This window comes from Pseudonaja textilis, chromosome 1, assembly GCF_049901715.1.
Source record: "Pseudonaja textilis isolate UNSWEBS1 chromosome 1, rPseTex1.2, whole genome shotgun sequence".
In the NCBI taxonomy this organism is placed as follows: Eukaryota; Metazoa; Chordata; class Lepidosauria; order Squamata; family Elapidae; genus Pseudonaja; species Pseudonaja textilis.
The window spans coordinates 58,399,910-58,412,522 of record NC_141990.1 but is presented as its reverse complement, the minus strand read 5'-3'; the positions used below and the strand labels follow the sequence as shown (position 1 = coordinate 58,412,522).

Genomic DNA, 12,613 nt, shown 5'->3' with positions numbered 1-12,613 from the left:
GGCCTGTTCCAATCCCCGCCGCCCAGAACTGGCCAAAAATGGAGTGCGCAGAGGCTGAAAATGGGATGTAGAGGCCAAAAATGGGGCACACGGAGGCAGCAATAGGCAATAGCAATCCTTGCAGCCTGAAACAGCTGAACGTTGGGAGGCCGATCCTACCGACAATCAGCTGCTTGTGCTAATCAGGCTGTGCTGAAACTGACCAGGCTGTTTGCTGTTTGCTGCAAGGAGGCAAATTGCTGGGGAGGCAGAGGCAGATTTTTTTTTCTTGTTTTCTGTCAGCCTTTAAGAATCTGTCTTCTACCTGTCTTTCTGGTTGCCATAGAAATGGGGGGGGGGGAGGAAGGAAGGTTACATTAGGCTTGGTGGAGGGGGAGTGTGCTGGAGGCTTAAGCTGGTAAAACTTGGGAAAGCTTTCTTGTTTATGCTTACTTGCTTACTGCACAGCTGCAGCTATCTATCTATCTAGGCCAAAGTCAACAGCCAGAAGTCTGCCTGAAGATGCCCCACATGACATTATACATATTTCCGATTAGATGGCCAGTTTGAACTATTATGGGTAGGAACATTACCATAACTTTGTATATGTGATCCTCATGCCTAATTTCTCAGATCGTGAAGTACTTTGATGCTACCACTTGATTTCCAGTAAAAGTCCTTTTCTCTATTATCAATGGAGACCTCTTTCTTGCAAAATCCTCTTTCTTGGTTTTTAAATGGAGAACAGCCTGACATTTTCCTCCCCAAAAGCTAGGTGCACCTTATACTTTGAAGCATCTTATACTCCAAAAAATACAGTATATCTATATGTGGATTTGGGAAAGGATATTTCCCCATGAAATAATCCTCCATCTCCTTTGTGATAAAGTTGTGGCCTATTTTCTTCCAATTTCCAAAACTGCACTTGACAGTGGGACTGTGAAACTACATATTCTTGCCATCCTCCGACTATTCCCAACATTTGGATATCACCAGAAATACACCCAACGATTCAGGTCCAAGGATTATTCTTTTTTGTTAACATCTTATGTTTAGTTAGACCCATTCATCGTTTCCTATCCTTTCCCCATATTTTAACAGAATAATAGAATACCTTTATTGTCATTGCATTCCACGAATACAATGAAATTTGAAAGCTACTCCAGCACAGTGCCCCAAACACCACATCACAATCACACTACAAAGTAAATAATAATAATAATAATAATAATAATAATAATAATAGTAGTAGTAGTAGTAGTAGTAGTAGTAGTAGTAGTAGTAGTAGGACTAAATCACAAATGCACTGTTTGATTCAAGACAATTACTGCCATAAAAAATATCAAATGCCATAAGAAATATGAACAATCATATTCCAAGTTAAGGTCAGTTCAACTCCCCTTTTCCTACCACAGTTCCCGCATTTATATCTGACACATAAATCAACTTCATGTCATTGCTATGTTGAGTATTCACTAACCCCATTCATAACATCTCAGGATTTTTCTCCATTACTGTCCACTTCCATTCTCGAAATAGCAAAATATAAAATAGTATGCAGTGAAACAGCATTTTAGTGAACTAAAATGGGGTGGATAAGTATATTTATTTAACCACAGAACGTTATCATCTGCAATCATACATTATCTATAGTGACTGTACAATATCAGTACACAACTGGTGGTATTTTGATAATGATATCATTACACAATCTTGTTAATCAACATGGAACATTGTTCTATTCCATACAACTGAGATTTCACTGTAAGGAATTTGGACTGGATTGTAACATTGACGAAAAGACACTATGCAATGAAACAAACCTACCTACCTACTACCTACCTACCTCTTCAAAGGCTGAAAATTAAGGAGAAAATTGAGGAGAAAAGCCCATTGCTGCTTTTAAACAAGTGTACTAGATACTGGTGATTTTTTATTTTATTATAATATTTAATTTATAAAAAAACCAAATGCAACAATTAGTTACCATATTTTATAAGATTGTTTCTAACAGCTACTTTTATTAACATTTCAGCTACTTTTATTAACATTTTATCAGCAGCTTGAACCACTATCTTAAAATTATTTCAATATATCTACTCAAATGTTAGTATACTCTATTCTAATATGTACTGGACTAACCATTGTAGCTAATTCTAATCAATTAAAGTAAAACAATTTATTTCAATATTAAAATAATATGGAATCAAAATAGTCACATCACACTAACCTGCAGACACGGGCAGGAAAATACAGTTTCTGCCAAGATCGACATAGATATTTTGAATGATCAATTACGCGAATCCAGTCTAGTTCATCCATGGATACCTCAATATAATAGGAGTATGACCTTTAAAGATCAAATAAATTAAAAATATTGCCGTTATCTATCTAAAAATTTCACACATTTTAAACACTCTGGGGATCACTACGTTACATTCAATTTTAGACCAAAATAATCTATATTTAGGCCAAATGAGCTAATCTTGCTTCCTTCTGTCTCTGTAATTCCTTACAAAGATCCAAAATATATTCAACAGTTCTGAGAAAGGGGATGAACAATCTTATTAACCCATCAATTTTATGAGGCAAGTATACAACAAATCCACCTCAGTTTCAGGTAAATGCAAATATTTAACACACTTAAGATACAAAAGAAAATATTCTCTGAGTTTTTAGTTTTAAAATTTAAACTTAACCAGAAAAGTTGTACATAAAATATCAATAGGAACCTGAAAACATTTAGTAGATGATAGACATCATTAAATAGCTTGAACATGTGGATGTGTTATAACTCACTTTCCCATAATTTTTATTTGTCATTTACTGTATTTTATCAACATCTGTATCTATTTAAAACATTTTTATACTACCTGACTTCTATAAACAGTTCAGAAGGCACACAAAACTAAAAGTATAAATCTCTTCCTGCCCTTTGGTACCCTTTTAAGGCAATATTAACTTGTGGTGACTAACCCTGACTTGTCTCTGCAAGTTTTTTCACAATATTTTTCAGAAGTTGTTTACCACTGCCTCTTCCCTAGGGTTGAGAGAAAAGTTCACCCAGTTGGCTTTTGCCTAAAGCAGAACTAGAACTCACAGTCTCCCTGTTTTTTACGTGGTGCCTTAATCACTACACCAAACTGTTGCTCATAAAGCAAAATAAGGAATTATTAAAGTGTTAATAAAAGTATTTAAAACAGTATTTTTTATAAAAGCAGCAGTGAAACTAGGCATTTAAAAGACTCTCAAAACAAATCTTTATTATGGTTAAAAACCAACATAATTAAAACACTTTTAGAACTTGTGTAACAAAATATAAATATCATTTTTTAAAATAACTGAATATTCCCATTTATTTTTACCAAGTCTTTATCTTTCATTATGTTATGTTATTTCATTTTAATGATTTTATGTACTTGAAATCACTCCCAATCAGATACGTTTTCTTCAGCTGAATTTCTTAGTGTCAGCTGAAGTTCTCAGAGTCTGAAGAGAATAAAATGATCATATTCTCAAGCTCATTTCATCTTTCTTTTTTTAAGGCCAAGAATAAAAAACAAAAAGACTTAGAACCTACCTGCTATCTCGATCCCATAGTAATATTCGTATGTGATTGATTATTGATGGCTGACCCAATTTAATTTCAATACCAGAACGGCAATCATCATCAATAGGATGTCGGGAAAACCCATGGTCTAGATCATAGTTCTGTGTGTCTCCATCTAATAAGGCAGATTTCAATTCCCCTTTCACCACTTGGGCTCCATATTTCATAGTGGCAATGTTCTCACCTGGTACTGGAAAGAACAGCAATGAAAGTGGTTTAATCTTTCTTTCTGGCACATTTCCAATTGATTGATAAAATACATTATCTCTTCTCTGTGACTATTGTTAAAACACTGAAACTTTCAATAAATACTAAATAAGAAAGCAATAAGATAGTCATGATAACCAAAGCCTGACTGATTAAGACTCGGCTCTGCAAGTTGTTCTGGGGAACCTAATGAGGGAATTTGATTCTGGAGGTGGCTGCTAGATTGACAGCAGACACTAAATTCCCTCCCTTGCCATGGTGGCGCAGTGGTTAAAATGCAGTGCTGCCAACTAACCTACTGTTCACTCCAGGAGTTCGATTCTGAATGGCTAAAGGTTGTCTCAGCCTTCCATCCTTCTGAGTTTGGTAAAATGAGGACCCGGATTGTTGGGGGCAAAATGCTGACTCTGTAGAAGGGCTGTAAAGCACTATGAAGTGGTGTATCAATCTATGTGCTAGTACTAGTGCTTGCTTTCTGCTCCTCACTTGCTCATCTTTTTACTACCCATATCAATCTACTGTCTTTTACATTTTCATTGTTTATTTTATTGTTATTATTTTACTTTCATTTTGTTTAAACTTCCTTTTTATTTCCTTGTTTTTTTATTGTTGTAAAGTAGCCTCACGGTAAGATAAGCTGCAAATTAATTTAATAATAATATTTTGATCATGTTAGAAACCTCCAATACTTTGAATACAGATTATAAAATGCATAAAATGCTAATTCCTGAGAAATTAATCAAATTTGATTGATTAATTAAAAATTACCTAGTGAATAGAAACAGCCCCTTTATAAAAACATTCTAATAAAGGAACACAGAATATGGGAACAGAAAAAACCCAACCATAAAAATTTACAGCTAGTTACTTTAATGAAATTTAGAATTATGAAATATTCAACATGAATTCGTTGTTTGAATTTTTGCAGAAAAATGATGGCTACATCTCAAAATTCCATAAATAGAAGATCAGTCAAACTAATATTTACCTCTCCACCCATTTCCTTGTGACTTTCTTTAAGCTATATCATAAAAAGAAAACAAAACTAGTTCACAAAATACTCCCCTAATTCCTGTGACACTTACACCATGCAGTAGACTCCCAACCCACTTAAGAATAGGATTATTTACAAAAATAGTTTTTCATTGACTCAACCTTTAAATATCAAGAAACAAAGAAAAAATGTTTTGCTATTTCACTGGTTTACTGAGGATTAGATGAATTAGGACCAGGCAATATAATTAGCATATACAATCAGTTATTATAGGGTATATATTTCTGCTGGTTTAATAGCAACAGTTGGCTAACAACATTTTTAAAATTAAAATCTTTTTAATTTAAAAGAAATTAAACTAAAAGAAATAAAAAGAAATGTATAAAACCTTCCCTTTCAAGTATCAAAATACTTACTTAACATGCCCCTATAGTTGAGGTCCATGTCCCGACTTTCAGATCGAACCTTAATGGCATCCAAAATAGCATCAGGAGATAGCAATCCCGAAGGTCTTACGACATTTAAAAGCTCTGTCAAGCTCATCAATGGCAAGCGCACTGCCTTCATGATTTCAGCATGATTTTCCTTAGGATTGTGTTTACACCAGTTCATCAATGCTTGAAAAATGTCCTTCTCAGGAGCTGCAAATGAATCCCTCAGTACAATACTGAGAAGCGCTGGCTGAAAAGTAAAAAGAAATGGCAGTAATATAAGATAGATCAGTCAGCTCCAAGTAAAACTATACTATTTGAATTCTACAAGCTCTTCACTGTAAGCTAATAAATTCTGTTGACAATAAATGTTTGCTTATAAAAACATTCCACATATCTGCATAAAATTTTTATCCTTCCAACATAAAAGCAATATTAGCAGCAGTTCTTTACTAACCACTTTCAGGTATCTGAAGCTAGAGGAGAATATTCATTTCTATGATATAAATTATGTTATTCAATACAATCCTATTAATAAAATTAATAAACAAAATTAACTTGGAGCAAAACTGTTCCCATGGCCCATTACTGAAACTTATTTTTGTTTTGTGAAGATGCTTTTTATTATAATGTGGGTTCCTTTTGGTTTTGTTTATATTATTTTTTCGAATCCAGAATCCTCCAGGATGGGGCAGATTATAAGTACATATTGTTCCTTCTAATTAACTATTACAGAATTTCATGCAAGCACAGAAACTTTAACCTCCTGAACACAGAGCTTTTTCAAGAAGCATCTTCCTGGTTTCAATACATTTCAGAGAAGGAAATATTAAGAACTGCGGAATAATTGTGAATGAAAAATGGAACAATTCAGGTAGAATACATTTCAGGAATGACTGATTATTGAAAGGGCTTATGCAGGAAAATGAAAGCAAAATTATTGTTGAATACCATCTGGTCCACTGAAAGATAAACATTTGGAAAATAGTTTTAAATTCTATTTCAACCATTTCAACCATATTTTCCTAATATATATTTTAAAAAAACTTTAAAAACCCTAAATTGCTGACATACCTTAGAAAGAGACAGAAAGCCTTCACTGGAAAGTACCTCTTGAGCATTTCTGTCCATAAATATGAAGCACATACATGTCAATTTAGGTAGTGAGTAGAGATTAGCAACGTCATAGGTCATGCAAACATTCTGAATGTTAAGAATGGTGCAAAGGTATTCAGAGGTGGAATCCTCCAGTTCTGGAAACCCATATTTATGTGCTAAACTCAAAAAATCTAACAGGACTTCTTCTTTCTCATCTCTTAATGTGGCACGACCTGTATAAATATATTTCAATAACATTGTAAAGGCCTCTGCTGTGGTATCGTGGAGAGGGATTTCTGCTTCAGGCTGAGATTCACGCATTCCACCATATAATAACGCTCTGTTCAAATGTAGAGAAAGAATAAAAGTGATTAAAATTTATATTTGATAAAATCATGCAAACTCTAAAACAAAAAGAATGAAGTAACACAAATTCCAAAATTTCCAAAACCTCCAAGTGATATTTTAATCGCTGTAAAATCATCACACTTAGTTCTTAAGACAAATATTGTAGTATTTTGTTTGGATTTGAAGCTATTGACAGCTTGTATCAAGCAGTTAAAAATTACTTGCAGTTGATTCCTAGATGCAGTTATATACTGTTTTAACATACAGAGGCTATATGCAGCAGGTTTTGCATTAGAAACAAGGAACAAGACAAGACTGAACACTATGCTAGCGAAAGGAACTCTGCAGTATTTGTCCTCTCTGTTCCCTCCTTCCCCTGAAGGCTTGTAGCCTTTGAGGAATGGTTATTCAAAGGTTTGGAGGAGTTTCCCAAATAGAATATGTAATCTGGGAAGTTGAGGAAAAAATTAAATTCCTTGGAAATGGGTAAAATTACTCATCACAGACAGTCCATTTGCTCTAGATTTGGGGATAATTTGGGGGACTATTTTTACAAATTTTGAAATCATTACTATTACATTTTCTTCAAAAATATTACATACTACACAACAGTGTAAGTATTATAGAAAATTATACATGCTGCAGGAAAAAAATAAATTGGTCCATGATAATCTATGTACTTAAAAAGTTTAAAAAAAATTAAATAACAGGAAAAAGATAACAGAATTAAAGGGCAAAAGAACAATAATACCAAACTGTCTTCCTCTTCAGTTTTTAATATCAGATCTCAACCAGAAACTAATTTTATGAGATTCTTGCATTTTGAAGGGTTGGGGACAAAGACGTAACATGGAAAATTTCATAATCTACTTCACAGCATTAACTCCTGTTTTGTTAAAGCCGTTTTTGCTGGAAACAGTTGTATGATTACTCTGAATTTCAATCCTCCTTAAATGTAGCCTATTAGTTTGAGATACTTAAGTAATAGTATAACTGTGCAACGTACATTCATTTTTTTACATTTAAAAAAGGCATTGTTGGACAGACAATATCAGGTTATTTCTTAATGGCTTTTTATTTCATCTTGGTTACCCCGAAACTCAAAGTACATCTGATAGGACACTATACTTCACCTGAAATACTGACACCTCGCAGCCAGAATCACTCTGTGTGCAGGAAAACGTTTCTTTTCCACTATAAAGGTAACATCACTATATTCCTCCCCATTCATCAGAACACCAACATGATCGGACAGAATGTGAACGTGATCTATTTCACCTACTGCTGTGTAAGGTCGGAGTGGATGACTGTTGCTCATGTTGTACAAGAAATGTTTACGCTACACCTAAAAAATACAGCATAAGAATAATGAAGAAAATCATTATAAATGTTAAATTGAACATAACATATTTGTAAAGGTAGTAGACTAGGACCCAGAATTAATCCACTAACTTGCCAAGGAAGCTAACTGGGTGACCTTAAGCCAGTCTTTTTCTTACAGTTCAATCTATTTCACAATGTTCTTGTGGGAAAAGAAATAAAAAAAATATATGCATCAAGAAAGTACCACCTAGACAATAAAGCAGAGTATTATTCAATTAATTTATTTTTGAGGCTGCCCTATTTCTTAGCGATTCAGAGAGACTTACAATTAAAAAAGAAGCGACTTCTATAGAAAAAAACAAAACTCATTAACTTAGTAGCAGTAAAAAAATGAAACTTAATTGCCCTATCCTAAGGCCTCGGAAAACAAATACTTCAATCATTTTTTCAATGTAATTTCATACATAGCAGACATCAACAAAATGCAGCAATATTTTCATCAAATCATTGCTACAACTGTTATGTTGATATATAAACCATATAAAGAGGCCCTTCTAAAAATTAAAATAAACCAAATAATTATGTTATAGTACTTGCTCAATTGTATACTCTCTACAAGTTAAAACTGATTCTGTAACCACAGCAGATCAGTTAGGCCCTATATAGAAGCACTCAAATCAACTACTGAAGGTTGTAACAGAACCTTTTATGCATAATTAGCTAGAATATGAATATTTATGAATTGTTCTCCCCAGAGTCTAATTAATTATCTGAAATGGAGATAAGAATGATTTTAATTATTAATATTAGAAGATTTTCCTAAGAAATAAGTTTAATCAAGGCAAAATTAACTATTCACTTCCTGTAAAACTCTAGTTGGATACAATCTCAGAGGATACAGACTTCACAGAAAATGAAAATTCAACTATTTATAGTCTAACACAGTAGTTGCCAACTAGTGGGCCGAGGACCACTGGTGGTCTGCGAGAAAATTTTGGTGGTCCACAGAGAAATGTCACCCCCAAAGCACTCCCCAAAGCAATTAATCCAGGCTGCATGGGAACACAAGACTGTGCCACCCACATGGCCCACTGGAACACAAGGCTTGCATCGCGAACAACATGAGGTAGTGAGGGGAGGGAGGAAAGGGCAGAGGGGTAAAACTTGCCCCACTCACCCCACATGCCTCGCCTGGCCACTGGGCTGCTTCTTTCCACTTCTTTCTTCTTCTGTTCAAGAAAAGCAGCAAAAGTCTTTCTCTCCCCGAAACTCTGCCAGAAATGAGTCTTTGGGACCCTGCAAGGCATCCTGCTCCAAGAGGCTGCGCCAGCGCGAGAAGTCTCGCAAAGGCTCATTTCTGGCAGAATTTGGTGGAGAGAAAGACTGTTGCTTCTGCTGCTTTCCTTGCATGAAGCCAAAAGTCTCTCTCTCTCCCCCCGCCTCCATGAACGGAGCTGGAGACAGTATCCTGTGATCGATCAGTAGGAAAACAGGGTGGGGAATTTTCCTGCAGACTTTTGGGGGGATTTTCTCAGGGTCTCTGGTCCACGGGATTTAAAATTATGAGTTTGGTGGTCCCTGAGTGTTGTGGTTAGCTGGCAGCAGGTGCAGACGGGGAAGGAGAGCAAGGATTCAGAGGAGGGGCTGGGACCATCAGGGAGTGGACTGCTGCCTTCAGAGATGGTGGGGGTTGGCAGCAGTGATGAGGAGGTTTCAGAAGAACCTGTGCTCAGTGCACGTGAGCGCAGGATGTTTTGTAGGAGGGAACAGCTGAAGCTGCATAGACAACTCAGGAGTAAGGAGGCAATGTAATGGCCCCTCCCTCTAGGGAATATAAGCTTGGTTGCAAATGGTTTTTGCCTTTGCAGAAGGCAAAAAGCGTTGGAAGGGTTAAGTGTGATGATAACAGACTTTGATTTATTTGAAGGTTTTTCTAATTAGATTACTTGGCTGCAAGCCATTTGGTAACTACAAAGAGGTATTTGTGGAATAAAGCCGTGAATGTTTCAGTTTTGGAGTTTATCTGTGTTTGCTTTCAGAAACTTTGGCTGGGTCAGAACACTGAGGTCCAAAAGGTTGGCGATCCTGGTCTAACAAACCTCTGAAAGGAATGCAACTAGCCTTCCATTTATAAAAACAATTGGGACAGGAATTCTGGTCATTATGCAATGTGATCTTAAGTGATTCATCAGATAATCAGACCCAATTTTACAACCATTTTACCATAGTCATTAAGCAAATCACATGGTCATTAAGTAAATCTGTCTTTATTGACTTTGCTTTATTGGAAGCTAGTTGGGAAAATACCAAATCATGTTCAAATGTCTGCAGAATATTTTAACTGCTGTAAATGCAAACCAGCTGCCAAGTACCTAAATCACAATCACATGACCATGGACTGGTGTGATGGTCATAACTTCTAGAATATATCATGTCACTATTTTCAGCACTGTCATAACTTTGATCTGTTGTTAAATGAATTTCATAACTCAAGGACCATTATAGTACATGATATTTGCAAAACATACACTTTTGCCTTTTTCCCCCATTCATGTTATTATACAGTATGTAGCTTGAAGTTACTCCCCCCCCACCGCACTCCTATTTTGGGGGGGAGGGAAATAAAGCTTTGTGCACATTTAAAAACAACTTGTACTTTCAGTAAGAGGTTCTTATCAAAGTAGAGTGAAATGTTGATTTCTGAAAAGTAGTTCCTTCTGTATGACACAAAATGTAAAACAAACAAAAACCGAGCAACAAAAAATTAAAACATGATTTTTAAAATCCTTTTGACCTTCAAAAACCATTGATAACTTTTATAGCTTTTTCACAACTTTTTTATGAAGCTGTAATGCAGGTCACAGACAAATTCTACCTACTTTCCTTGTCAAGGAGGAGAGGGAAAGTGTTAAATTGAGAGTTATATAGGAGGTCAACCTATTCTCCAAAGCACCTGAAGGCAGAAGCAGCAGCAATGGATGGAAATTAACCAAGGAGAAACCAATCTAGAAATAGGAAGAAGTTTCTTCACAGTTAGATCAGTGCAATGGCTTGCTATCAGAAGTTCTGGATGCTCCGTGACTGGAGGTTTTTAAGAAGAGACTTGTCAACCATTTGTATGAAATGGTAAAATACAGGGTCTCCTGCTTGAGCAGAGAGTTGGACTAGAAGACCTGTAAGGTCCCTTCCAACTCTGTTATTGTGTTACTTTGTCAAATATATGGAACAATATTAAATGTTTCAGGCAGCAGAGCAGTCAACTAGATTAGTAATTCTTCCTTCTGCAGCCCTTTTAATGTCCACAAAACCTGCTCTGGATGTTGGACTATTCTTTGGAGCAGATACATAAGCTAGAATCTCTGGCCACAGACAATAGATGACAGATAATTTGTATGGGGAAAAAAACCTGCACACTCATGTGGGAAGTCAAGATACTACATGCAGTTCCCCCATAATTTTTTCTCATAACCCTATGAGATAGATTAAGCTGATGTGTGTTTTGAAAAGCAGAAAGGAAAAGAAAATCTGTTCAAAAGGTTCTATCAAAGGATAGATACCCCCTTTTAGATACTCCATACTTTTGACTGGTTGGTTAAGTAAGAGTTACCCTCATTTACCAAGAACAAATGATTGAAACATGTTTTGTGATGTCACAGGGCAAACCCAACAAACATCAAGTAACAAATTTGAAAGGCCTGAGTTTGCATTATGACAGCGTAAGGTACATGTCACTTTTTCATCAGTGCATTTTGTATATGTTTATGCCAGCGAGCATCATAGTTGGGTGAGTATTTAAAGGCGGATCTGACTTCAATCATTACATTGGCACAAACTTTAGCATATTTTTTAAAAAAAGAAAATAAGAGATAAAAACTAGAGTTTTACATGTACCATACACAACATCAACAGCATTAACCGTACATACATATTTAGAAACCCAACTGAGTTAAACAAGGTGGATGAGAGTTGCAGTCTAAGAATCTAATTGTGACTTTTCATAAGGCTGATCAGAAATTTGGGGGACAAGGGCAATGTAGTTTCAACATTACTGAACTATCACTAATTACTCTATTTAGAATGGTTTTCCTAAGCTTGTGTTTTGGGGGTTGGAGGGGTGTAATTATGTTCTGGTCAATTTAATTAAACATACGATCCTGGCACATGAACGGCCTTATGTTGCACTTTAGCTTTTATTTTACCAAGGTTTTTTGCATTCCGAAGGATAGACTTAAAGGCCCAGGTACGTAAAGGGCGTCAATTGCACACAACGCCCCACTTCTACCAAGACCTCAATTCCAGACGTACGCTTTCATGATGGAATGAACGAAGCCCCATCGTCACTTTGCAACCCCCAGGAAAACCGGACGCGAAAAACCTGCTGCACATCCCGAGGCGGAGCCCTTGAGGGAAAGAGGGGGAAAAAAAGAAGAAGCTCGCAACGACCCCTTCGCGATACCCATCGGGTGCCCTTTGCCTGCCATGAAATGCTAAGAAATGCTCAGGGCCGCGGGGTTACCCGGCAAGGAAGGGCGAACCGATATTAAACGGCCTTGGCTGCTTGCAGCCTGCGCAAGGCCCTACGAGCGAGCGCGTGGGGACGGGGGGGGGAAACACCGAGGAAAC

At 36.2% G+C, this 12,613-nt stretch overlaps 1 protein-coding gene across 4 annotated transcripts in view; it reads right to left on the bottom strand.

Annotated features, from left to right (window-relative positions):
- Positions 1-12,613, bottom strand: part of BTBD9 (BTB domain containing 9) — a 155,218-nt gene that overhangs the window by 142,451 nt on the left and 154 nt on the right. For 3 of the 4 annotated variants that reach the window (XM_087935180.1, XM_026695589.2, XM_087935172.1), the window contains exons 2-6: positions 7,801-8,012; positions 6,296-6,659; positions 5,207-5,471; positions 3,560-3,779; positions 2,210-2,329 (exon numbers count right to left, since the gene is read on the bottom strand). In XM_087935180.1, the coding sequence (XP_087791306.1) occupies positions 2,210-2,329; positions 3,560-3,779; positions 5,207-5,471; positions 6,296-6,659; positions 7,801-7,985 (1,154 nt within the window). In that variant the 5' untranslated portion in view covers positions 7,986-8,012. The remainder of the gene's footprint in view (positions 1-2,209; positions 2,330-3,559; positions 3,780-5,206; positions 5,472-6,295; positions 6,660-7,800; positions 8,013-12,613) is intronic. The other variant, XM_087935190.1, reaches the window with a different exon arrangement.